The sequence below is a fragment of the Anabrus simplex genome, chromosome 3 (assembly GCF_040414725.1).
Source record: "Anabrus simplex isolate iqAnaSimp1 chromosome 3, ASM4041472v1, whole genome shotgun sequence".
Taxonomy (NCBI): domain Eukaryota; kingdom Metazoa; phylum Arthropoda; class Insecta; order Orthoptera; family Tettigoniidae; genus Anabrus; species Anabrus simplex.
In genome coordinates this window covers 428,694,524-428,719,852 of record NC_090267.1, presented here as the reverse complement: position 1 = coordinate 428,719,852, position 25,329 = coordinate 428,694,524, and the positions used below count along the sequence as shown (strand labels likewise).

General features: G+C 38.6%; 1 protein-coding gene across 5 annotated transcripts in view; it reads left to right on the top strand.

The window, feature by feature from the left end:
- Positions 1 to 25,329, top strand: part of Synd (protein kinase C and casein kinase substrate in neurons protein Synd) — a 762,925-nt gene that overhangs the window by 716,149 nt on the left and 21,447 nt on the right. For all 5 annotated transcript variants that reach the window (XM_067143439.2, XM_067143441.2, XM_067143442.2 and 2 more), the window contains one exon: positions 1,417 to 1,568. In XM_067143439.2, the coding sequence (XP_066999540.1) occupies positions 1,417 to 1,568 (152 nt within the window). The remainder of the gene's footprint in view (positions 1 to 1,416; positions 1,569 to 25,329) is intronic.

The following is a 25,329-nucleotide window of genomic DNA, read 5'->3' as shown; positions in this document are numbered from 1 at the left end:
TGACATTTGTGGAATTATAGCTATGAGCTTGAAAGATCTTGGTTTGACCATAAATGAAGAAATTCATGGAGAGTGCCAGACACAGGCAGAACTTGTCGCGTCGAAATAATAGCATATCCTCCCAATAGGAAATCTGGATATATCATTGATGCAACCATCAGATTGGAGGCACACATCAGCCAGATTCTGTAAGGACATTCATTTGTGATCTATAATAGGACTCAGGAAGTTACCCAGTCTGGAGATCTGAGTTTGAATCTCAGCTGTTAACAGCAGGTACCTCAAGAGAGAGTGAGTTTTCTTTTTCCAAGCTTGTCCTTACCTTACATACTTAATGGAAATTATTTTGGCTGATATGATTCACAGGTTAAGGCGAAACTGTTTAACTTTAAAAAAGAGAAAAGAATTGAGGGCTCTTTGTTTCATAATCATCATCATCATCATCATTTCCCATTATCCAGCTGTAGCCAGGTAGGAGCAAATATGGTTCCTCTCCACTTTCTTCGGTCTTTCCACCACTCCTCCAACACTGTGTCCCAGTCCAGGTTTCTTTCTCTAAACAGTGTTGGATTGTGTACTTCCATATCAATCGTGCTCACCCGTGGCATCTCCTTCCTTGCATTTGCATTTCCATAACCCTTTTTGGCATTCTTTCATCACTCACTTTGTGTGCCCAAACCATATTAGTCGGCTCTTCTCTATTCTATCATTCATTTTTCCACTCCAATTTCTTCCCGGATTTTCACATTCCTTATTTTGTCTCTTCTACTATTCTGTATCATACTCCTCAAGAACTTCATTTCGGCTGCCTGTATTCGACTCTCATCCTTCTTTTTCATTGTCCAAGTTTCTGCTCCGTAACTTGTTATGGGTACTTAATACATATTGTATATAGTTTCCTTTGCTTCCATTGGCACATCTTAGCTCTTTTCTTATGTTATATTTATTCTCTTTTATAGAGAAGGAAAAAACTCACTTTACTTTTAGATATATACTTTGTGTAATTATTAATCAGTGTTTTTATCCATACTTACATTGGTTATATGTTTTTGATTGAGGATAAAGGCTGTTAATTACTTGGTTAGTTCTGTAGGTTAATAGAGTAGCAAAAGTGGCTATGAATCATCTTTCAATTATTTTTAACTGATAATTTGAATGATTCTACTCTTAAATTAATGAACGTGAACTACAGTAACTCTTGCAATGTATTAAATCTTACATTGCCCTCAGCAATAATGTAGTTTATGAATTTATTTCACATGTATCATGTTGGCAGAAATGATGATTGTGTTAATTTTACAGAATAATTTCCCTCTTACTTATTTAATTTCTGTTGTATCCTAAACATCCTCTGCAACCTAGTGAGTGCAGTTTTATGTTGAATAATACAATTTGTGTTGTTTTTGTTAAACTCAGGAATTTCCTCCAGCAAACAATAAAACAGGAGTCAAGAAGGCTGCTGCTCGTATGATTCCAACTGATGTAACTGCAGATACCAAATCAGAAGAACTGAATTCGGCTAAATCAAAAGATAAATCAGATGGTGGGAATAGAACATCAACTATCACGTAAGCTTCATTCAGTTCGTTGAGTGGATTGAGGGATTACAAAATTTAAGTGTTGGTATAATCAGGCCTTAGAACTGTTACGTTTGATGTACTGTAGGGTTCTTTGTTTGAACCTTCATTTTATCTTTTATGTGTAAATTACTCTAGTGATAGCATTGTTCTGAAAAACAGAACTTATTGTTTTTAGTACCTGAATTTTAATTAAATTTGATATTATATCTTTTTACTCTGTTTGACTTGGATAATGTCATTATCAAGATGAAAAAATTACCATGAATTTCGATGCAACTTGGTAAGTCATAACACTATCAAGAGAGCAGGTTATAAAGTATTTTCCCAGCTCCAGCTCATTCCCTGTAAGTGTTAATGTGATATTGAATCACTAGGAGTCTTTGACGGTTTATTAATCTGTTCGTCAGTGTCGACTCAGTTAATAGAACTTTAAGTTTTTTGAGTCTGTTGAAACATGAAATACCGGGCGAGTTGGCCGTGAGGTTAGGGGCGCACAGCTGTGAGCATATATGTGGCATTTGCTATTTGGTTCTTGATATTTGAGTTCATGAACTCCTGATTTGGAGAAAAGGCTCTTTCGTTTGGATTGCAATAACAGACTTCTACATTCATATAATTTGTCACATTTGTTCATAATATCACCAGTTTGCAATTATTGACAAGTTTATGCAATGTACACAATTTTGTACATGTACACACATGGCTAAAGAATTAAATAAGTTAAACATAACAGAGAGTACAAGATTGATATCATTTGACATTACCAATAGAAGAATCAATTGAAATTTAGAAAACCACCTGAAAAATACTACAAGAAACCAACAAAATAATAACCTCCTGAGAACAACCGTAAACCAGAACAGTTTTGCATTCTGCAAGAAAATCTGTTGTTGAAAGGAAGGGTCAGGAATACTAGCAAACAAATTCCTAACTAACAATTTTGTAACCAACAAGCTACCTAATGGGATCTTGTACTGGTGGAGATGTGTAGATGACATAATATGCATATAACAACAATGACTTCACAAATGCGCTGCACTTATTGAAGCACATAGAATTCCTTACACAGGTCAGTCAAATTCATAACGGAACCAGAAATTAACAAGATGATCAATTTCTTAAATGTCGCAATCGGCAGAAAAATGACAACCTGTCATACAGGATAAACAGGGAACCCACTAGGACTTCACACGCAATAGACAATGAATCTCAAGCTACCCGAACATGCACATATTAGCAGGACTAAATATAGTGGTACAACAGGCAATATCCATACCTATGAGCAGAACGTATTTCAAAACTGAAATACAGACAATAAAGCAAATCACAAAAGAAAACCACCACCACCTGACACAGTAGATTGGTTATTGGAAACAAAGGAGAAAACCCCAGAAACCACACATGGAAACAAGAAATACATAGTCCTCTATTATGTTAATAAAAACGTACAAGATAGCTTACATTTTCAAAAATGACACACCCCAGCCCAAGTGCTACGCCACCCTTTATAGGTACTGAGAGCGGTTAATAGTTCAGAGGTTTCGGGGGGGCAGGAGGAGGGAGCTCATGCCATAGCAGACCCCCTAGGAACAAGAAAAATACATTACCACAATAAATTTTTAAACCAAGAAAAATAGTACTTACAAGTATCATCTCACAATAAACTTACCTTGGAAAAAGCAACCCTACACCAACCAGTCCCAAGTAAAGTGATGCTGAAAAGAGACCCACTTTCCAGAAGAACCTAAAAAGAGGATAGGATACGAGTGAAAGGGGCATACCTTCCTGAAAGTCAATTAGGAAAGTCTAAAGTGAGTAGAATTATGTAATTTGATAGATATGTATTTAGCAGATATTGTAAAAGAATTGTATCATGGGTGAAAAGTGATATTATGGAACTGGAGTATTTATTGTGGAGACAGGTTAGGAACAATACGAGGGGGGAGTATTCATACTGGTGAAAGAAGAATTACTGAGCTCGATAGCTGCAGTCGCTTAAGTGCGGCCAGTATCCAGTATTCGGGAGATAGTAGGTTCGAACCCCACTGTCGGCAGCCCTGAAAATGGTTTTCTGTGGTTTCCCATTTTCACACCAGGCAAATGCTGGGGCTGTACCTTAATTAAGGCCACGGCCGCTTCCTTCCCACTCCTAGCCCTTCCCTGTCCCATCGTCGCCATAAGACCTATCTGAGTCGGTGCGATGTAAAGCAAAAAAAAAAAAAAGAAGAATTTGTAAGCTACAGAAAAGTTAAAGTTTAGGAACATGAAAAATCTAGATGTAAGACTTAACTGTAAAGATAATAGGCAACTTGATGTCTTTTTTGGTGTACAGACCTTTCATGGCTAGCGCTGATGCTGATGTGGAATTATTTGATAAGATAATCAGCCATATGGGGAACGACACTGAAAAGCACATTACTCTAGTGAGTGATCTGAACTTACCAAATGTCAACTGTGAAGGGAATGTGAATGGCAGAAAGCATGATCAACAAATGGTCACCAAGTTCATATGGGAAGTACAGCTCTATCGGAAAGTGATGGAACCAACTGGAGGGGAAAATATTCTAGACGTGGCGCTGTTAAAACCAGATGAGCTCTTTAGAGAAAGCTTTTTATTTTACAATTTGCTTTACATCGTACTGACACAGATAGGCCTTATGGCAACGATGGGATAGGAAGGGCCTAGGAGCGGAAAGGAAGCGGCCATAGCCTTAATTAAGGTACAGCTCCAGCATTTGCCTGGAGTGAAAATCGGAAACCACGGAAAACCGTCTTCAGAGCTGCCGACAGAGGGGTTCGAACCACTATCCCCGTATGCAAGCTCACAGCTGCATGCCTCTAACTGCACGGCCAACTCGCTTGGTATATAGAGAAACTGAAGTGATAGATAATATAGGTGATCATGTCGTAGTTAAAAGTAGATGTGATAGAAAGGAATGTCGTAAAAGCAATAAGGCAATACCGTATGGTTGACAAGAGAGGCATACATACATACATTATCATTATAGACTGTTATGCCTTTCAGCGTTCAGTTTGCAAGCCTCTGTGAATTTACTAAGCATCGCCACAATCCTCGATTTGCAACTAGTGTTGTGGCCTCATTTAGTTCTATACCTCTTCTCTTTAAATCGTTAGAAACCGAGTCTAACCATCGTCGTCTTGGTCTCCCTCTACTTCTCTTACCCTCCATAACAGGGTCCATTATTCTCCTAGGTAACCTGGCCTCCTCCATTCGCCTCACATGACCCCACCACCGAAGCCGGTTTATGCCTACAGCTTCATACATCGAGTTCATTCCTATATTAGCCTTTATCTCCTCATTCCAAGTACCCTCCTGCCATTGTTCCCACCTGTTTGTACCAGCAATCATTCTTGCTACTTTCATGTCTGTTACTTCTAACTTATGAATAAGATATCCTGAGTCCATCCAGCTTTCGCTTCTGTAAAGCAAAGTTGGTCTGAAAACAGACTTATGTAAAGATAGTTTCGTCTGGGTGCTGACTTCCTTCTTACAGAGTACTGTTGATCACTGCATGAGCTTTACGACACCTTGATTCAATCACACTTACTATATTACCATCCTGATAGAACACACAACCTAAATACTTGAAATTATCTACCTGTTCTAGCTTTATATCACCAATCTGACATTCAATTCTGTTGAATTTCTTACCTACTGACATCAATTTAGTCTTCAAGAGGCTAATTTTCATACCATACTCATTGCACCTATTTTCAAGTTCCAAGATATTAGACTGCAGGCTTTCGGCACAACCTGCCATTAAGATCAAGTCGTCAGCATAGGCCAGACTGCTTACTACATTTCCACCTAACTGAATCCCTCCCTGCCATTTTATACCTTTCAGAAGATGATCCATGTAAACTACGAACAGCAAAGGTGAAAGATTACAGCCTTGTCTAACCCCTGTAAGTACCCTGAACCAAGAACTCATTTTACCATCAATTCTCACTGAAGCCCAATTGTCAACATAAATGCCTTTCATTGGTTTTAATAATCTACCTTTAATTCCATAGTCCCCCAGTATAGTGAACGGCGTCTCCGAAGACCGTAAAAGTAGTTAGTGGGACGTAAAACAAATAACATTATTATTATTAGTATAGTGAACATCTTTTCCCTCGGTACCCTGTCATATGCTTTCTCTAGATCTACGAAACATAAACACAACTGCCTATTCCTCTCGTAGCATTTTTCAATTATCTGGCGCATGCTAAAATCTGATCCTGACAGCCTCTCTGTGGTCTTAAACCACACTGGTTTTCATCCAACTTCCTCTCAATGACTAATCGCACCCTCCCTTCCAAGATGCCAGTGAATACTTTGCCTGGTATACTTATCAATGAGATACCTCGATAGTTGTTGCAATCCTTCCTGTGCCCTTGCTTATAGATAGGTGCAATTACTGCTTTTGTCCAATCTGAAGGTACCTTACCAACACTCCATGCTAATCTTATTAATCTATGAAGCCATTTCATCCCTGCCTTCCCACTATACTTCACCATTTCAGGTCTAATTTCATATATTCCTGCTGCTTTATGACAATGAAGTTTATTTACCATCCTTTCCACTTCCTCAAGCAAAATTTCACCATCATCATTTTCCTCCTCCTCATGAGCTTGGCTGTTCGCATCACCACCAGGATGATTTTCTTTTACATTGAGAAGGTGTTCAAAATATTACCTCCACCTCTCCAGTTATTCCCTGGGATCTATTATGCGTTCACCTGAATTACTCAAAACACTGTTCATTTCCTTTTTCCCTCCCTTCCTAAGATTCTTTATTACTGTCGCGAAAGGTTTCCCTGCTGCTTGACCTAGCCTTTCCAGGTTATTACCAAAATCTTCCCACGACTTCTTTTTGGATTCAACAACTATTTGTTTCGCTCTGTTTCTTTCATTTACGTACAAATCTCTGTCTACCTCAGCCCTTGTTTGGAGCCATTTCTGATAAGCCTTCTTTTTACGTTTACAAGTTGCTCTCACTTCATCATTCCACCAAGATGTTCGCCTTTTCCCATCTTTACACACAGTTGTTCCTAGGCGTTCCCTTGCTGTTTCTACTACAGCATCCTTGTATGCCACCCATTCACTTTCTATATCCTGAATCTGCTTACTGTCTACTGTTCGAAACTTCTCACTAATCATATCCATGTACTTTGTTCTCATTTCCTCATCTTGGAGATTTTCTACCCTTATTCGTTTGCAGACAGATTTCACTTTCTCTACCGTAGGCCTAGATATACTTAGTTCACTACAGATCAGATAGTGGTCTGTATCATCGAAAAATTTCCTGGAAAACTCGTACATTCCTAACAGATTTCCTGAATTCGAAGTCGGTTAAGATATAGTCTATTATGGATCTGGTACCCCTAGCCTCCCATGTGTAGCAGTGAAATGCGTTATGCTTGAAGAATGTATTCGTAACTGCTAAACCCATACTAGCACAGAAGTCCAGGAAACGCTTCCCATTCCCATTAGCTTCCATATCTTTCCCACATTTACCAATCACCCTTTCGTATCCTTCAGTTCTATTCCCAACTCTCGCATTGAAATCGCCCATTAGCACTATTCTATCCTTGCTGTTGACCCTGACCACGATGTCACTCAATGCTTCATAAAACTTATCAACTTCATCCTCATCTGCACCCTCACATGGTGAATACACGGAGACAATTCTAGTCCTACTTCCTCCAACTGACAAATCTACCCACATCATTCGCTCATTTACGTGCCTAACAGAAACTATGTTGCGTGCAATGGTATTCCTGATAAAGAGCCCTACCCCAGATTCTGCCCTTCCCTTTCTAACACCCGTCAAGTACACTTTATAATCTCCTATCTCTTCCTCGTTATCTCCCCTTACTCGAATATCACTTACTCCTAACACATCCAGATGCATTCTCTTTTCTGACTCCGCCAATTCGGGAGGTTGTGGGTTCGGATCCCACTGGTGTCCGGCTGGCCATTTTTGTTCTGTACTTAACATTTCTTCAACACGTACTACGTGTACGTAACACGACCTAATACGTTGAAAGTCTGTTTTGATTACAATGCGGTTGTGAAAATTCAATATTCATTCAGTTCTTCTTTCTTTCTTCCATAAGCCCCATTCATTTTGATAGCTCCCCATCAAATTCCATTTCGTTCGCCAAGTTGTTTCGCCTGTCAAATGGGAGTGGGACTCCGTTACTTCCATAGGTCCAAGGCTTGCTTAAAATGTTCTGAGCTCAGTAAATTCATGAAGCAGGATGCTACCCTACTTGCACATAGTCCAAGTGAGGATCTCTCCTCTAATGGGTTATGGACCACCGCTGAATTGTATAGTCCTAGCCATCTGAACACAAGGAGGGCCACAACTCAGAATATGTCCGAGATGCCCACTCCCATTCCATAGCAACTGGTATCCCGACCCTCGGGACCACTTACTAGGCCACTCAGCCCATGGTTCACAATCTAGGACGTGACTACAGTAACCCACATCATGAACCATACAAGAGAGGCATGGGGAATGGGGAAATTTTGAAAAAGCAATTATGATCAATGAATAATTGTCAATAAAAATGTAAGCAACCTTTAAAAGTGGTAAGGAATGGTAAGAAGCCAATATATTGTAACAGAGAAATAAAGAGACTAAGAAGGAGGTGCAGATTAGAAAGAATGGTTGCAGGTGTAAGGAGAGATTGAAGGAACTTACTAGGAAATTGAATTTAACAAAAAAGTCAGCTAAGGATTACATGACGGCAAACATAATCGATGGCCATATGAATTTGAGGGAGCAGTGGAAGTATATATGCAGATACTTTAAGGCAGAAAAAGGTTCCAGGAAGGACATTGCAGGCATCATTAACGAACAAGGAAAGTAAGTGTATATGTGAAGACTTACAGAAGGCAGAAGTATTCAGTCAACACTATGTAAAGGTAGTTGATATAATGATAATGTCCAGATAGAAGAGGTTACTAAACTCCGTACGGCTCTACTTCTAAATTGACGTTTTAGCGGATTTTGGCTCTGTCTGGTGGTTATGCGCTGAAGCATAGACATCCAACCAATCCCAAGCTGCCATTCATATAGATTTATATCGGCTGAGCACGATCTCGAAACCTAGTTGACAACTCTAATATTTACATTTGCCACGTGGTTAACCTCTCTCGCTCAGAGTGTATGGTATTCGGTACGGTTCGCGATCTTTTGCATTTTCCTTCAATATTTACTGTGTTTTCCATATTGTTGGAGGGTTCCAGTGACTCTGAGATCAGTAGCATGTTCCCTTTGTAGGCCACAACCCCCTAGCCGTTACTGATGTGTTATTTCCTCATTCTTTTTTATTGTTAATAGTATATTCTCTTTTAGTGCCAAATATTGTTAGAAAGTGTAGTTCTTGTGAATTTGTTTTCAATCCATTTTCACATTTTTTCTGAGTACTGTATTACAATTTAAAAGGGATGTTTACCGCGGTCATTTTGCATCAGCTGTTCTCACGGGTGTAGCGCGCTGGCAACAGAAGGAAGGCGATGCTCATTTGTTTTGCGAAACTTCAATTTAGAAGTAAGGCCGTGCGGAGTATAATACTGGTGAATTACTGAAATTTACTTATTATGATTATAACATTTACAAAAAAAAGTACAAAATTTTAAAGCTAAAAAAAGCAGCTGGGATTGGTAAGATTTCTGTGGATATATTAAAGGTAATGGGTTGGGATATAGTACCTTATGTGATGTACTTATTTGATTGGTGTTTGCATGAAGGAGCAATACCAAATGAATGGAGAGTTGCAATAGTAACCCCAGTGTACAAGGGAAAGGGTGATAAACAGGGCTAGGATTTATATTTAATAAAATGAGGCTAAATATGTATAGGGGCTAAAAATTCTCAAACATGCAGTAAAATGTTGACTACATACATGCCACACAATAGTTAAAAGAAAAGTTACAAAACAAAAGATTGACCATACATATATATAATTGGATTTTATTTTGAGCTGTTGGTTATTTTACTTTTTGATGGGGGTATATCTTAATACCGCATTTATGCAAATAATCCCCGCCCCTAACTTTAGGAAGGCTCATTTTGAAAAAAATAAATGCCGACAGTGAGCAAATAAAACTCGCACCCCAATTTTGTGCCTCAAAAAAAAAAAATATGCGGGGATTATTCGCGTAAATATGGTATTTTAGGAAGAATTTCCTATTTGTGAAGTAGTGGATTACAGAAGACTGTTTTAAATTTTCAAGAGTGAAATTGCATCTGTTGTCTCTTAAAACTACTTTGTTCTCATTGAACTGTGCTCATTATCACAAGAAGTTACAGGGGACTATTCTAAACCTTGCAACATCTACAGGAGATAAATCCAGATCTAGTTTCACACTTGATTTGCCACTGCACTGATCTTCCACATACAGTATCACCATATCCTGAATTCTTGGCTAGAACTGTAGATACTCCTTCGTTCGGAAAATCTCTTATGTGCAGTTGTAATTTTACAGATGAGGACTTATGATCTGGTGGCATTTTAACTATTTAACCCTTGAAGTGCTATCGTCTCGCAGTGAGACGATTCGTAAAATCGATATAATAACTCCTAAAATTGGTAAAACAATGAAATGAAATTCTCTATCTGGTAGGAAATGCATGTTGGTCTGTGGTTGGGGAAATAAAGCCGTAAGCGGTGATCTTGTCAGCTGTGAACTGGTCTTTGTTTATGTCTGCTCAAACTGTCCAGTTGCTTCGCGTGTTTGAAGGTTATTGTTTGCTAGCTGATTTGTGATTATTATGTGGCTGATTTACTCTATTTTAATTGGTTTATTTTATTTAGTGATTATTATAATATAAGCATGAGTGAACTAATTGGCTCTAGTGCAATTAGAGAAGCATTGGAGGAGCTTGGGAGTGATGAAAGTGAAGAAGACATTGGTAATGTAGAAGATTTTCCTGATGATTTATCATTAGATGGCTTTTCCTCTGGAAGTGGCGAAGAATATGACTCTAATTTAGATACCTGTGACTATAGTGATGCGTCAAGTAGTGATGTAGACAATCCAAACGTGCGAAGCCTACCAGGCACATCTAGACCTAATGGCCCACCACAACAGACTCTCTCCGAGTCTTTTTTACCTGTGAATTTTTTATTATTTATTGAAGTTTCTATTATTATAATATATCATTGTGTGTGTAATGAAATTAGGCACATTTTGTATATCTTGGAATTTAATTTCAGATAATGTAGTGCTTGTTACCAACCTCAAAAATTGGAATTAAAAAACAATTAAAATGTATGACTAATCATCCATTATACTTTCACTGGATACTTGCAAGTAAAACATCTTACTATTATCTTATTCTCTAATTCTTCCTGAACAAATTGATATATAATATGCCATATGTAGTTACGAATTTGAATTTATTATAATTTTTTTTTAAACGTACCTGCACAATGCCTTAAGAATGCTCAGCACTTAAGAGTGAAACCATCAGCACTTGGAGGGTTAATACACCGAATGAGCAGAAATATAAGCACACTGAAGATGCACTTAAAGCTCATACGCAACTGTTGATAGTTCGTGAAGTATTGATTAGAACAGGTTAACCTAACTGGTGTGAATGTTCTGTTAATTGCTTGGACCAGAGTTGCTGTGGCCTCCTGAAGGTATCACCACCTTGACAAAGGCAAAATACACTGTCGAATGTTTGGAGGCTTGTGTGTTCAAATGATCCTTAGAGCTATGCCGACGGGAGCACATGCCCCTGGTAGGGCTACCCAAGCCAGACAGCCTTGATTGATTCAGGCTAAGAGTGATACCCTGGTCCTCCAGGTTGGGATTTGGGCATAGGGTTAACTCCCCTACCTTGTAAAAAATATAAATGTTATGGATATCTAAAGACATACTACAGGAAAAGTAAATAACTTGGTGATGACACGGCGAGAAAAACGGCTTAAGAGAAGGAAAAATGATATCCTAGTAGCAACGTGGAATGTAAGGACATTAAAGAGACCTGGCAAGTTGAAGGAATTAAGGAATGAACTGGATAAGTATGGAGTGAAGATAGTAGCATTGCAGGAACTAAGATGGAAGGGGCAAGGGATGATAATGTCTGGTCAACATATCCTGATATAAGTTTGTAAAGCAAAGCGTGATCAGCTTTACTGCAATCTGGATCATCCATAGGTTTTCTTCCAAAAATCTGAAATTCTACTAATATCTACAAGACACGAGCACTATAACAACTGCTATTCTACAGGAAATGCTAAGTTGTACATTACATAATATGACCCTAACTTCATATCCAATCATTATATAACTTGTATGTCACATTGGTATAACATTGTGTTTCAGTTCATGAAGCACTATAACTTTTTAGGAATTAGCACTGCATGTTGAAAGTTCCCAAAAATGTGAAGAAGTTGAGGATCAATCACATAAATGAAGCCAGAAGTAAGTTCCTGAAGAGCAGCATAACATACGTGCTGACCAGCATTTTGCTTCCAAATGTTTATGAAACTCACAAATCTTTCACCAGTTGCAACTGGTGAAAGATTTCCATTGTTTTTAACACATTCACGCCCGTATCCGAGTTATTGCCTATAGCGCGTAACCATGCTGTGGGCCGTATCCGAGTTAGCCCGGATAAGCGCAACCTTGAACTCGAGCCATTCCTACGCAGCTGGGATCTATTTTGGTCACAAATATGTGCGAGAGAGATGAAAGTAATACCCTTATGAATGTTTCTACTTACTGAAAACCACATGGCCACGGTGATTTTCCCTCCCAATGCACTTTCTTTGTTTTGTTTCTGAAGTTAGCCTAGCACCCGCACAACTAGCTGCGTAGCTGGTTTGTGATTTCACAAGCGTGTGTATAGTCGCGTTCTGAAGTATAACCATGGCGTGTAGGGACAATATAAATGATGCAAGTGATTCGAATTTACAAAGCACAGTTTTTCAGCTGCTTGAAAATTATCTTGGCCAGGGGTATACAGTCTATATGGACAATTATTACAAATAGCGTTTGACTCGCGAAACAATTACGGGAACAGAACACTGCCGTATCTGGAACAATACGGTCGAATAGGGGTGTACCAAAAGATCTAAAGGAATACCAGGCAATTCTCAAATGGGGTAAAAAGTGAACCCAACATACAAGTACAGTCACCTCTCTCCGAAATCTCAGCTCCAAGTTAACGCCCTGCAATTTTTCCGCCAAAAATGCCACCGGCCAAGGATCCATCATTTAGGTTAGATGCGAAGAGAAAAAAGTATATTCTCTTAAAGTTTCCACCATCAAATATAAACAAGTTCCCCTGAAGAAGGTGCAAAGTGTGCTTCAAAAATGAAAGTATTAGTGAAGCACGCTATTTTTTGGAATGTTTAGTGTTCCCATTCACCCAGGAAAGTGTGACATTACCTACCACACCCTACAGAGATACGAGGACTTCATTAAGGTGTGTGGAAAATTTTGTTTCCGTATCTTATTCCGTTTAGAACTTATTGTGAAAAGAATTTCTTGTTGTTTGCTCTGCCACTAACAGCTGGAATAGCTGGGCCGGCCCTTTAAATAGCCGCTCAGATGATGGGCGTGAATGTGTTAATATTCTAAGTGAACGGCTGATGACCCGAAACAGTAGTCGAAACCAGTACTGCTTATAATCAACTAGGAATGTAATATTACATTTCTAATTCTACTTCTATTGAAAAGGTTGAAACACTACGGTATATATCTTTTTAAACTCAGTTCAGTATGGAACATTATGAAATTCTTTTCTTTAAATAAATTACTCTCATGATTGGGAATGCTAACAGTGGAATGCACCTAATAATTCATATCGTTTTCTTCAATTGTGTCCTAATCGATCGTTTCCTAAACAAATTCTCGATTACTTGTAGATGTTCATAGTATTCAGATAATGCATGACTAGTGCAAATGAAGGTGAACTTGACATGTATCATTCTTCTTCTTCATCCATTCCCTTTTCCAGATTCTCTCTGGGTAGGTTAGTGTACCAAAGCCCTCTACCTGACTCGATCTTTCTACCATTCCGCTTCTAGTACTTTATTGCTATCGACTCCTCTATTTGCAGTACAGTCCACAACAGAGCTCCTCCATCTCGTTCTAGGCCTCTTTGCAGTCTGTTTCCATGAATGTTCTCTTTGGTATTCTCTCTCCTAGCATTCTCATAATGTGTCCAAACCATCTTTAATGTGTTCAATCCATCTTAGCTTTTCTATATCAATCTCTTCTTGAAGTTTACACACTTCCACGCTTCTCCTTATTTCCTCATTTTGTATTCTATCTTGTCTTGTCTTTCCCTGTATGCTCCTCAAGAACCTCATTTCAGCTAATAATAATAATAATAATAATAATAATAATAATAATAATAATCGTATGGCCTCAGCTACTGTGTGCAGACATTTCAATTTGACGCCATCTGGCTGTCTGCTCATCAGTTTTGACGTTCCGTTTTACTCTAGCCCCACTGGATGGCAGACCGAGTAAACTGAAACTCTCCTGGGCGTCTATGACTGAGATTTAATGAATTTTGTCGGGTAAACACCAAATGTGTCACCAGATATCTTTTATATGCCGACATCATACGACATGGAGTGTTGAATGGACTTTTTTTCCGCCCTTCAAAAATCCGACTACCTCTGCCGGGTTTGAACCCGCTATCTTGGGATCCGGAGGCCGACACTCTACCACTGATCCACAGGCTGCTGAAGCATAGGTCAGTATAGGTTTATAATAGGACGAGTATAAAACCTTCTTGCACTTCATTGGCACATATTTGTTCCATACAATGTCTCGCACACTGGTAGAAACTTGCAGACTGCTGTAATCTTAAATCAGTTTCTTCATCCAAATTTCCATCTTGTGACATCATGCTGCCCAAATATTTAAAATTTTTCACTATTTCAAGAGGTTCAATTCCTATTTTTATCACTCCCCTGGATTTTCTGTTACCTCTTGTCATGATCAAAGTTTTGCTTTTCGCAGTACTAATCTTCATTCCAAAATTTCTTATCTCCTCACTCCATAAATCAACTTGTGCCTGTATTTTCTCTTCACTATCTCCCCAAACTATGATATCATCAGCAAAGAGCATAGACTTTACTTGCTCGCCTATCGTCTTCTCCTTGATATTATGTAGAATTCTATCCATGATGATAATGAAGAGTAAGGGAGACAATACACTTCCTGTCTTAAGCCTGTCTCAACTCTCAACCATTCAGTTTGACCCACTTTGGTTCTAACACAGCTTTCACAATTTTGATACAATGCTACTACCATTTTTATTGTTTCATTCTCAATCTGTACCTCTGTCAATGTTTTCCATACCAAATTCCTTGGGACACTGTCATATGCCTTTTCAATATCTAGAAATGTTAGTACCATGTCCTTCCTATATTCCCAATACCTTTCCATCATTTGATGCAATGTAAATATTGCGTCAAATGTGGACCTGCCTCTTCTGAATCCATACTGGTGTCTGCCAATTTTCCCTCTACTCTATCTCTTATTCATTTATCCAAGATTCTGGATCTTAGGTATGAAGTATCAGTGTCACTCCTTCTGTAATTTTCACATTGCTCCCTGTCTTCTTTCTTGAAAATTGGTATAATGACCCCTTTCGTCCACTCTTTTGGAACAGTCTGTCCTCTCCATATCATAATATTTTAATTCAGTCCATGGCCTCCGTCATATAAATTGTTATCGGAACTAAAAGTTGCGCATAAGAAATCAGTTTACTCTTCCGTCGAATACAGTCCTTTTCATTCAACAGTAGTTGATTGTATTTCAACATTAAATTTCTGGAGGTTAATTTGTTAGATACCACAGGGTTCTGAGCTTATGAATTCTCATATATTTAATTTTTATTAAAGCTTACCACTCAATTGAGCGAGTTACTTCGAATTATCAGTGTTATCTGGACATAAATTGACTGGACGTATACTTTTACATGATTTCAAACAGCTTCCATACCATCATAAACTTCAGTGATTCCTTCATCTTCGACTCAGAATCCATTGAAAGGTTATAATATTATTGTGATTTAGTTCAATAAATTTTTTGTAAACATATTTTTGCTCCTTATTTGAAGTAGTTATGCCCTCCTCTGAACCCTGTCGATCGGTCAATGAAGTGACTGACAAGAATCCTACATGACCCAAGATCTAAGAATCGATATTGTTCTACTGAAACAGCCGAGGCAGATGACAGACGATGGAAGGGTAATTTGAAGGGTTCAATATAATGTGCTTCTCTATCAGCAACTCTGTGGAGATGATTTTGATCGCAGGGTATCATATTTCTGAAGAATGGCTGTGGCATTACAGCAAGATCCATATTTTATCAGGAATATCCTGGTAGAACGATGAATATTACTTTTCGAATGATTCCACCATCAATACTCACATTCTCTATTATTGAGCTCCAGCAGACCCTCACTGGGTTCAAACACAGCATATGCAACTCCAGTGCGAGGGGGGGGTTAGTATATGATGCAGTATTTTGGGAGACTACATCATTGGACCTGTTTTTATAGCCCCTGGGCTCACCAGTAGGCATTATCTGAAAATTTTAGAGACTGACTTGTCTCTAGAAAACTTTCTAGAAGATATTTCCACTGCAGCTAATACTACAACATTGGTTCCAGCATGACGGTGCACCACCTGACTACTTTTGAGCTGTTAGGGAACAACTTGTTGCGCGATATCCTGAACAGTGGATAGGTAGTGGTAGACTCTGACAGTGGCCACCAGGATTGCCTGGTCTCACTCCCCTGGACATTTTGTGTGTGTGTGTGTGTGTGTGTGTGTGTGTGTGTGTGTGTGTGTGTGTGTGTGTGTGTGTGTGTGTGTGTGTGTGTGTGTGTGTGTGTGTGTGTGTGTGTGTGTGTGTGTGTGTGTGTGTGTGTGTGTGTGTGTGTGTGTGTGTGTGTGTGTGTGTGTGTGTGTGTGTGTGTGTGTGTGTGTGTGTGTGTGTGTGTGTGTGTGTGTGTGTGTGTGTGTGTGTGTGTGTGTGTGTGTGTAATTGAAAGTCTACGAAACTGAGCCAGAAAATGCTGAACAATTACAGCAACGGATTTATGAGGCCTGTGGTGCAGTGACATCTGAAATGTTGGGATGGTGTCCATGCAAACACTGCAAGATGTGTTGAGCACTGTCTGCACCTTCAAGGACATGTTTTTTAACCTGTCTATTATGAGTAGTTGTACAAGGAAACGTATTGGTAGATTCAAGGTAGATCCATGTGTGACATTTTAATTTTCTGAGCTTTGAAGCTATAGTAATATGTATTGGTTTTTGTTTCATACAAACAACTCTTTTATGGAGTGTATTGTCTGCACTTGTATAAATAAGTTATTCTATTTTCTTTTCTGCATCTTTGGCGTATTTACAAATGCTCCCTGTTGTAGAACGTGTGCAGTAAAATGACTGCTATTTGTTTCACAACATCCGAAATACAGCACGTTGTCGCTCCTTCGAAAACAAGTGATTAGGCATCCCATGCATCACTAGTGCATATGGGACATTTGTAAGTAGAAAGTACGGCTCTCACGAGCCGCCTGGTATAATGATATGAATTAAGAACTGGCATCACAGATAAGGCTATTTACAGATATCATATTGTGTAGAATTGTAAGTAAGTTGTAGGTTTGTGAGCGACTACAAAAACCTAGACTATGTTCTGAGATGGACGACAAACAATGTTATGATAGTGAATGGATTGAAAATTCAGTTTTAAGCTTCACCAAGGGAAAAGTCTTCTCAGTTTTAATTACTGGTACTGTGTTGATGGGCTGATAGTACCTCATGAGAATCATTGTAAATACTTAGCTGTTAATTATTATAAGGAATGATCTTCATTGGAGTAATCAAATTAATGAGTTGGTAAAGAAAGGATACAGATCTCTTCACATGATTATAAAGGTATTTAGGGGTTGTAGTAAGGATGTAAAAGAGAGGGCATATAAGTCTCTGGTAAGACTCCTATTAGAGTGTGATTCCAGTGTATGGGATCCACGCCACAACTACTTGATACAAGAAGTGGAAATGATCCAAAAGAAAGCAGCACGATTTGTTCTTAGTGATTTTCAGCGGAAGAGTAGTGTTATGAAAATGTTGCAAACTTTGCACTGGGAAGACTTGGGAGTAAGGAGACGAGGTGCTCGACTAAGTGGTATTTAAATGTAACTTCAGTCTGTTGAGCACACAAATTAAATATAAATATTGTAATACAACATACCTGTAAAATAAGCATTATTAAACAAGGGCTAAACGTACACACTGGAGTAGAGACAAAAGAGGACATCATTAAGAAAAGTTCCAGATTTTAATTTCCTAAGTATTAAACATAAATATTATTCCTAAATATTTGAGTGTGACTTCATGCAATCTGATGATGTTCTTTCAAGAACGAAACATGTCATACTATGCTGTATAGTGAAAATAGTTGTATCACAGTCCAGTGTATTCAGTATTTTATGCTGGAGATATATCACTTCTCACAAAGAATCCTTGTACCCCCAGTGGATGGGGGCAGTAGTGATGGTGACGGTGGTGATAATTTTTTAAAGAGAAAGTATAACTAGGCATCCATCCTCTATTACGTTTGTGAGGACTACGTTGCCTTTCATACCTTTCGTGGCCCTTCCCTTTCTTTTGCCGATACCTTCCTTCTTTGAAGAATTGGAACTCTCACTCCCTCCCCCAGATGAGTGTTAAGAGATGTTTTGCAAGTGAAATGTTTTGTTGTTGATCTTCAGCATCTAAATCCAAATTAATAATAATTCTGTAATGTTATTGGCTTTACGTCACACTAACTTCTTGTACGGTATTCAGAGACACAAAGGTGCTGGAATTTAGCCCAGCAGGAGTTTTTTAATGTGCCGGTAAATGTACCGACATGAGGCTGACATGTTTGAGCACCGTCAAATACCACCAGACTGAACTAGGATCGAACCTGCCAAGTTAGGGTCAGAAGACCAGCACCTCAACCATCTGAGCCACTCAGCCCGGCGGTCTCTGTTTTTCCTCTAAGCTTTTTTCTATTATCCTTTCCATGATTTTGGCAACCTGAGTCATAACTGTGATTCCTCTAGACTGCAGATCTTCTTGTCCTCTTCCTTGAATATTGGTATTATGAGTTTTTTTCTTTTCCTCCCCTGTATTCAGGGATTTGTTTCTCTTTCAATACACACCTGCGTAACCGTTAAGTCCACTGTACAAATACTGGTCCTACAGCCATACAACCATAATCATTTCTGTAGCAACTTCATCTGCACCAACATCTTTACCCACTTCCATCTTTTTAAAGGCTTTCTACCTCTGCTGATAGAAAGCTTTCTTCTTGGTCCTGGGTTAGTTGTCTTATTTACTGCTTGTCCACTTCTTTTCACATTTAATAAGTCCCTGAAATACTCTTCCCATCTTTTAATGATACTGGGTTCAGTTGCAGTATTTACTCATGTATATCTCATACTTCCTTTTTTGAAAATTCAAGCTTAAAAAGCAGGATGTGAGGTATAATTGGGAAGTTGGGAAATTGAGCTCAGTCACAATGAAAAAGTAGTTCGTTCTTGACCTTGAGAGACTTTCCACTTTGTGGCTGTGGCCCAGAAACGATTTTCTTGATTTGTTAGTATTTTCAAGGCAACTTTCTCCTTTTTCCAGGAGCATACGCTAAACTCAGTCACACAAAGTTCTCCACCCACGACACGATACTATGTTCCTTCACCAATTGAATCGCTCAAATTTTAAAACTTGCAAACTTAAATGCTTCTTCAGAACTCTCCTATAAGTGAAGTCAAGCTGAAAAGCAAATTACGGTAACATAATACCTTATGTCTCGCACATACTGTATACTGGTATTCTGAAGTTTCAGCCAATTCAGTAGTGTCACATTCCATCTAACACTGTAATTACACCAGGGAATACTCAAGGATCCAGAATTACCTATGTGCCTCTCACCAAACCTGCTGAGAAAGCTGCTAATATAAGGGTAGGTTTAAGGGAGACTGACCTCGAGCAGAAAGCAGACATGCATGCTACAGAGTGTACCTTGTCATACTTGTACTGACACATGAAGGAAAACCAATGCATGTTATAAATGGTGATAATTTTTCCTTCTTCAGTTCTGTATAGAAAGTTAGGGTGAGTAATATAGGCAATGGCAAGATATACACAAATAAATATAGTATTAGGCATTCATTTTTGACCTTTACAGATCTAGTACTTGCATTTTGATCCTTTTGCTGTTTAACACTCATATCATAGTTTCTCCATGGAATGATCCCAGCTCTTCTTCTTTTCTTTCTTTTATGACACATTTACAAGCTGTCTTTGCTTCTCTATACTTTCTCTTATTTTCTTCAGTCTTAGATATTCTCCATTCTTTCCATGTTTTCTTCTTTTCCTTCTACAATACTGTATGATCCAAAATTTGTGGTCCCTGTCAGAATATATAACTTAAAAAGACACATTTTTAAAGAAGACAGTATTGTTTGTTTAAAGTTTAGAGCAGGAGGAGGGGTAAGAGGAAGAAACACCAGGATCATGTTCAAGAAAATGATATTGAAGAAATGAGTTCGTAAGTAGAGAGAAAGCTTTGAGTGAGAGAAAAGTGGAAAATTGAAACATGAAAAGAAATCTCATTTTAGTAGATCAAAGTGGAACATGTAGGAGAAAGAATGGTATTAAATATTGTGGCCCAAATAGTCTGTTAGCAGCCTTGTAAAATAGCTTTAGACCAGCTACTTTTCTACTGATAGAATTCAGTCAAAAATTTAGTTTCGTTAATCAGTGTTGGCTCGTCAAGAAGTGTCACTGCCGTGCATAAGTTTTTGACTATTTAGAGAAGAAAGATTGAGTATAATCAAGTTCATCCACGTTAGAGGAGGAACTATGGAGCAGGAAGGTAGTGGTGAAATACAAGAGATTTAAAATGAAGCTAAGAATCCAAATGTCAGTAAATCTGTACAGTATACCAAGAAGTGATATGGCACACAAAGTGATCTTATAAACATGATTGTGTAACAGAAAATAGTTTATCAAACACTACCCTTAAACCCATTTATTATTTGACTGTTGATTCACTCTCATTAACAAGACAATAATCAGATTAAGAGAGATCAGTGTAGGAAGGATGATATTCAGGATCACCTCAATGGGTTTGGATTAACCCAATGGACTCTTATTAAAATACCCCTGCATGTCACACTGACTCAGATTTAAATCCCAGTGGAGAAACTGTTTGTGCAGCACAATGAAAAATATATTTTTAAAAGAAAACTATACAAGATATAACCTGAAATTTTGTAATAAGGTGAATGAATACATGTACAGTAAAACCTGTCTTAACGGACACCTCTCATCGGCGGACGATTTTCTAGGTCCGTAATTAAATGCCATGTTGTGTATGAGTAATTTACCCCTCTTATACGGACATCCTTTATTATGGACACGGACACACCATAGCCACGAGAAACTCCAATTAAACCTCTCCTAACGGACACTTTCTTTTTCAAAAAATTCTGTATTTGTGTCCTGTACAGTATGTATTCGCTTACTTTTTGCACAGCCGGTACTTCCAAGAATCACAGACACCGTAACTTTTGATCCCGGCTGTACACATTCTTGGAAGGCAACACTATGCTACGCTATCACTTCCGGAAAATGTGTGATCTGACATGCTCGACAGCCCTGGAATTCGTACCTTCACTGTCAGGTTACTTTTCATTGACTCGTGGGCTTTTGATGTGTTCAATTTTACGTTAGTGTGTGTAAACATGGCTCCGAGGAAGTTTTTAACTTTAAAAGAAAAGGTAGGCATAATAAACGTGAGAAGTGTGGTGTGCGTAAACTGTCAGAAGTGTTTAAGATTGGAAAGACAGAGGCAGCCTGAAATTGTGAAAAAGCAAGAGGAACTAGTGAAAGAATGGCATTTAAATGGCAACGAACAGCGCATTAAACTGTTTCAAAGTGGTAGTGGAGCTCTCATTGACAAGGCAACGCTAGAGTGGTTCGCTAAAATAAGAAGTGAGAATGTCCCTGTCTCAGGACCAGTGATACAAGCAAAAGCGTTAGAATTCGCGACAGAATTAGGCATTGGAGATTTCAAAGCCTCGAATGGCTGGCTAGAAAGATTCAGAAAGCGACATGGTATCAACTTCAGAGTGATTTGCGGAGAATCATCCAGTGTTAATATGGAGGTTGTTGACAACTGGCAAGAAAAAATACCTTCAATCATAGACGGGTATGCTCCGGAAAATATTTTGAATGCCGATGAAACTGGATTATTTTTCTGTGCTTTACCCGACAAAACTTTGTGTTTCAAAGGAAATTGATGTACTGGTGGAAAAGTTGCGAAAGAACGTCTTACTGTCTTGTTATGTGCAAGTATGAGTGGAGAATGGGAGAAGCCCCTTGTGATAGGAAAAGCAGCAAAACCAAGGTGTTTTAAAAATATGGACGTTACGAAGTTTGGCATTGAATGGAAAGCGAATAGGAAAGCATGGATGACCAGAGAAATAATGACAGAGTGGCTAGGACAATTGGACAGAAAAATGATACGCCAGGGGCGAAAAGTGTTATTATTCCTCGATAATGCAGCATCGCATCCGGATACAATTAAGTTGCAAAATGTGAAGATCGTCTTTCTCCCACCAAATGTAACATCAGTTTCTCAGCCGCTTGACTAAGGAGTGATCCAGAACTTCAAGGTTATGTACAGACAGTTAGTGATGAAGCACATAGTATCAGAACTTAACGGGAATGAAGTAACCCTTCAAACACTGATAAAGGGGCTGAATGTTCTCCAAGCAATTTCATGGATAACCAATGCATGGAAAAACGTCACGGCCTCAACAATTCGTAACTGCTTTCTGAAAGCTAGGTTTCCCGCTAGTGGTGGACATCCCGAAATAGAATCGGATACCCTTCCTGACAGCATGGAAACAACACGAGTTGATTAATGCAGCAGGTTACAGTGTACAAGTGAACACCTATATCGAAATTGATTCAGATATTCCAACAGAGTGTGAGAGTGGAGACACGAAAACGATTCTTCAGTCAATCCAAGGGAAGAGGGATAAAAATGAAGATTCTGACGAAAGCGGGAGTGAAGATGATGCTAATGACGACTTTGAAGAAAATACGGAAATGAATGTGCTGCCAATAACCTCGTACAGTGAGGCTCTCGGCATTGTTAAGCGACTGAAAGAATTTGATCGTAAACAAAACCATGAAAAAGGTGTAAATTAGACCCAGGATTTAATTGCACATAGTGAAAACATCATTGCTAAACCGAAATGGACAAAACAAACGGACATTAAGGATTTTTTCAAGTGCTAATGTTTTACTGTACTGTGCTAGAGATTGCTACATCTACATACTGATTTGACGTTTCAAAAACTCATATGTTCTTTTTAATTTTAATATGGTGAACGGTAACAGTGTACAGTGTGCTCAATAGAGGTTTCCATAGAAGTGTTTTTGTCTCTTTAATACAGTGCATCGCAGCTGCAGCAGCCCATCTACAACTTTCTCATGTGAGTACAGTGCAGTATATTGTACAATACTGTATACAGTATACAATTAAAGGTACATTTGCGAGAATTGTTAACACATACTATACATGGGTTATTGTGTTCCAACTTATGTTTAATGGTACCGGTTTCATAAACTCTCGCGGGCGGACACCCCTTCATAACGGACATTTTTTTCGGTCCCGAAGGTGTCCGTTATAGGGAGGTTTTACTGTACTAACCTAAAATTATGTTCTTACGAGATAGACTTCAAAGCACGTTTTAGTTGTGGAGGCCTGGCGCAAAGGTTTTGCTCATCATCACTCTATGAGTCACTAGTGATATATACATTTCCTGACTCATTAAGACTATTTACACTCAAAACTTCCTCACACAAATTATCGCCTTCTAATTCCTGAAGATCTTCACTTACACTAACGTTGAAATCACTATCTAAAACACTGTTAATTAACTTCACTTATTCTTCATGTTCCGAAACGCACGCGCTGCTAGTTGCCATATTGACTACTGGCTCGAAAGGAATTTGAAATATATCCGACTCGCCCTATACACGTTGTATGAAGGTCAAACAAAGGGAAACTTCGACATACCCTCGCGTCAACTTTGTAGTATACGAAAATCTTAACATAAGAGCCATCTCTTTCGAACTGAGCAGAATATAGAAAGATATCTGAGCACTGGCAATGTGTGGGCCCAACTCGTCATCCGAGTTGTAGGCCACGTGCTCGCAAGCGGGCGTGCCTCGTCATCTGAGTTCATTGGGTTAAGACGCCAATTAGAACGTCATTCTGACAGGAAACAGCACACCAAAAGAACTTTGAAGGCATAGGGCCTAATTCTTGGTCAGATGTGTTAAATTGTCTGAAAATTTTCCAGTCATCAACAAGGATAACACCACACTTTTCAGAAAGACAAATCTGTATTTAACGTAAGAATGGATTTGGGGCAAAATAACAAGTACAAGGCAACGTTTTACTTTAAGGGGAATGAAACTCTCTGCATTCCATACAATCAAAAAATGTTTGTCAACCCCAGGGACACTCAACTTTGGAGCAAGAATTAATTTCAATAGGGTTATTAACTGAATGAGATATAGTTTCCCTTTACTAGACTGTTCATTGCCATCTGATGACTTCAGTGGCTCAGTAACTTAAAGCTCCATGTTCCCTACTGATGGTGTATGTAAATAAATATAAGGTTGGTGGATGCTCCTCCTGATCAATACAAAATGTATTTGGTACACAATACTATTATATAATGGTACTAGTTTCGGCCCTGTATGGGGCCATCCTCAGCCATATAACCATGAATATCTTAAAAACTAAATAGTCTAAGCATTAAAATGTTTATCAACGTGTACACTTAAAATCAGTTTGATACATCGTTTGTGTTGATGACATTTAAAATAATATGTACACACTGGAACTCTTGCAGTGTAGGTCACTTACAATTTAAAAAAAAATAATATTTATTTATTTTGCTAGTGGCTATATGTCGCACTGACACAGATAGGTCTTATGGCAACAATGGGACAGAAAAGGCCTAGGAGTTGGAAGGAAGCGGCCTGGCCTTAATTAAGGTACAGCCCCAGTTTTTGCCTGGTATAAAAATGGGTAAACAACGGAAAACGATCTTCAGGGCTGCCAACAGTAGGATTCAAACCCACTATCTGCCGGATGCAATCTCACAGAATAGAGAATATAGAAATAGAGAGAATTTATATAAGAAACTGGACCATGCAAGACTATATGTGTGACGTGTTAAATAGTATACTTACTCCTTCTGGTTTGTGCAGATCTTCTTAGTACTAGATTAGAGTCATGTTGTTTTCTGTCATCTGTGTGAGATTCACTATGTGGTGAGAGGCCTTGAGTGAGGGGAGGAAAAGGCGTGGTGGAACTTGTAATCTGGGTGGGGGTTGATGTACGTTATGTAGATTGAAGAACTTCTTGAGAAATGTTTTGGCAATTAATGGAGTAATGAAATCAAATCAAATATTTGCTTTTTCAGTTAACTCCTTTAGATTGTACTGTAATTCGGATTGATGTAGTGATTGACTTGAATAAAGAATTCCTCAGGAATGTTGAGCAAGGTGTCTTTTTGTAAAATTTTTACAATGTATAAATCTTGTTTCAGCTTGCTGTAATTGTGTTCCAAGGTCTATCATATACTGGCCCATAGCTGAGAATCTAT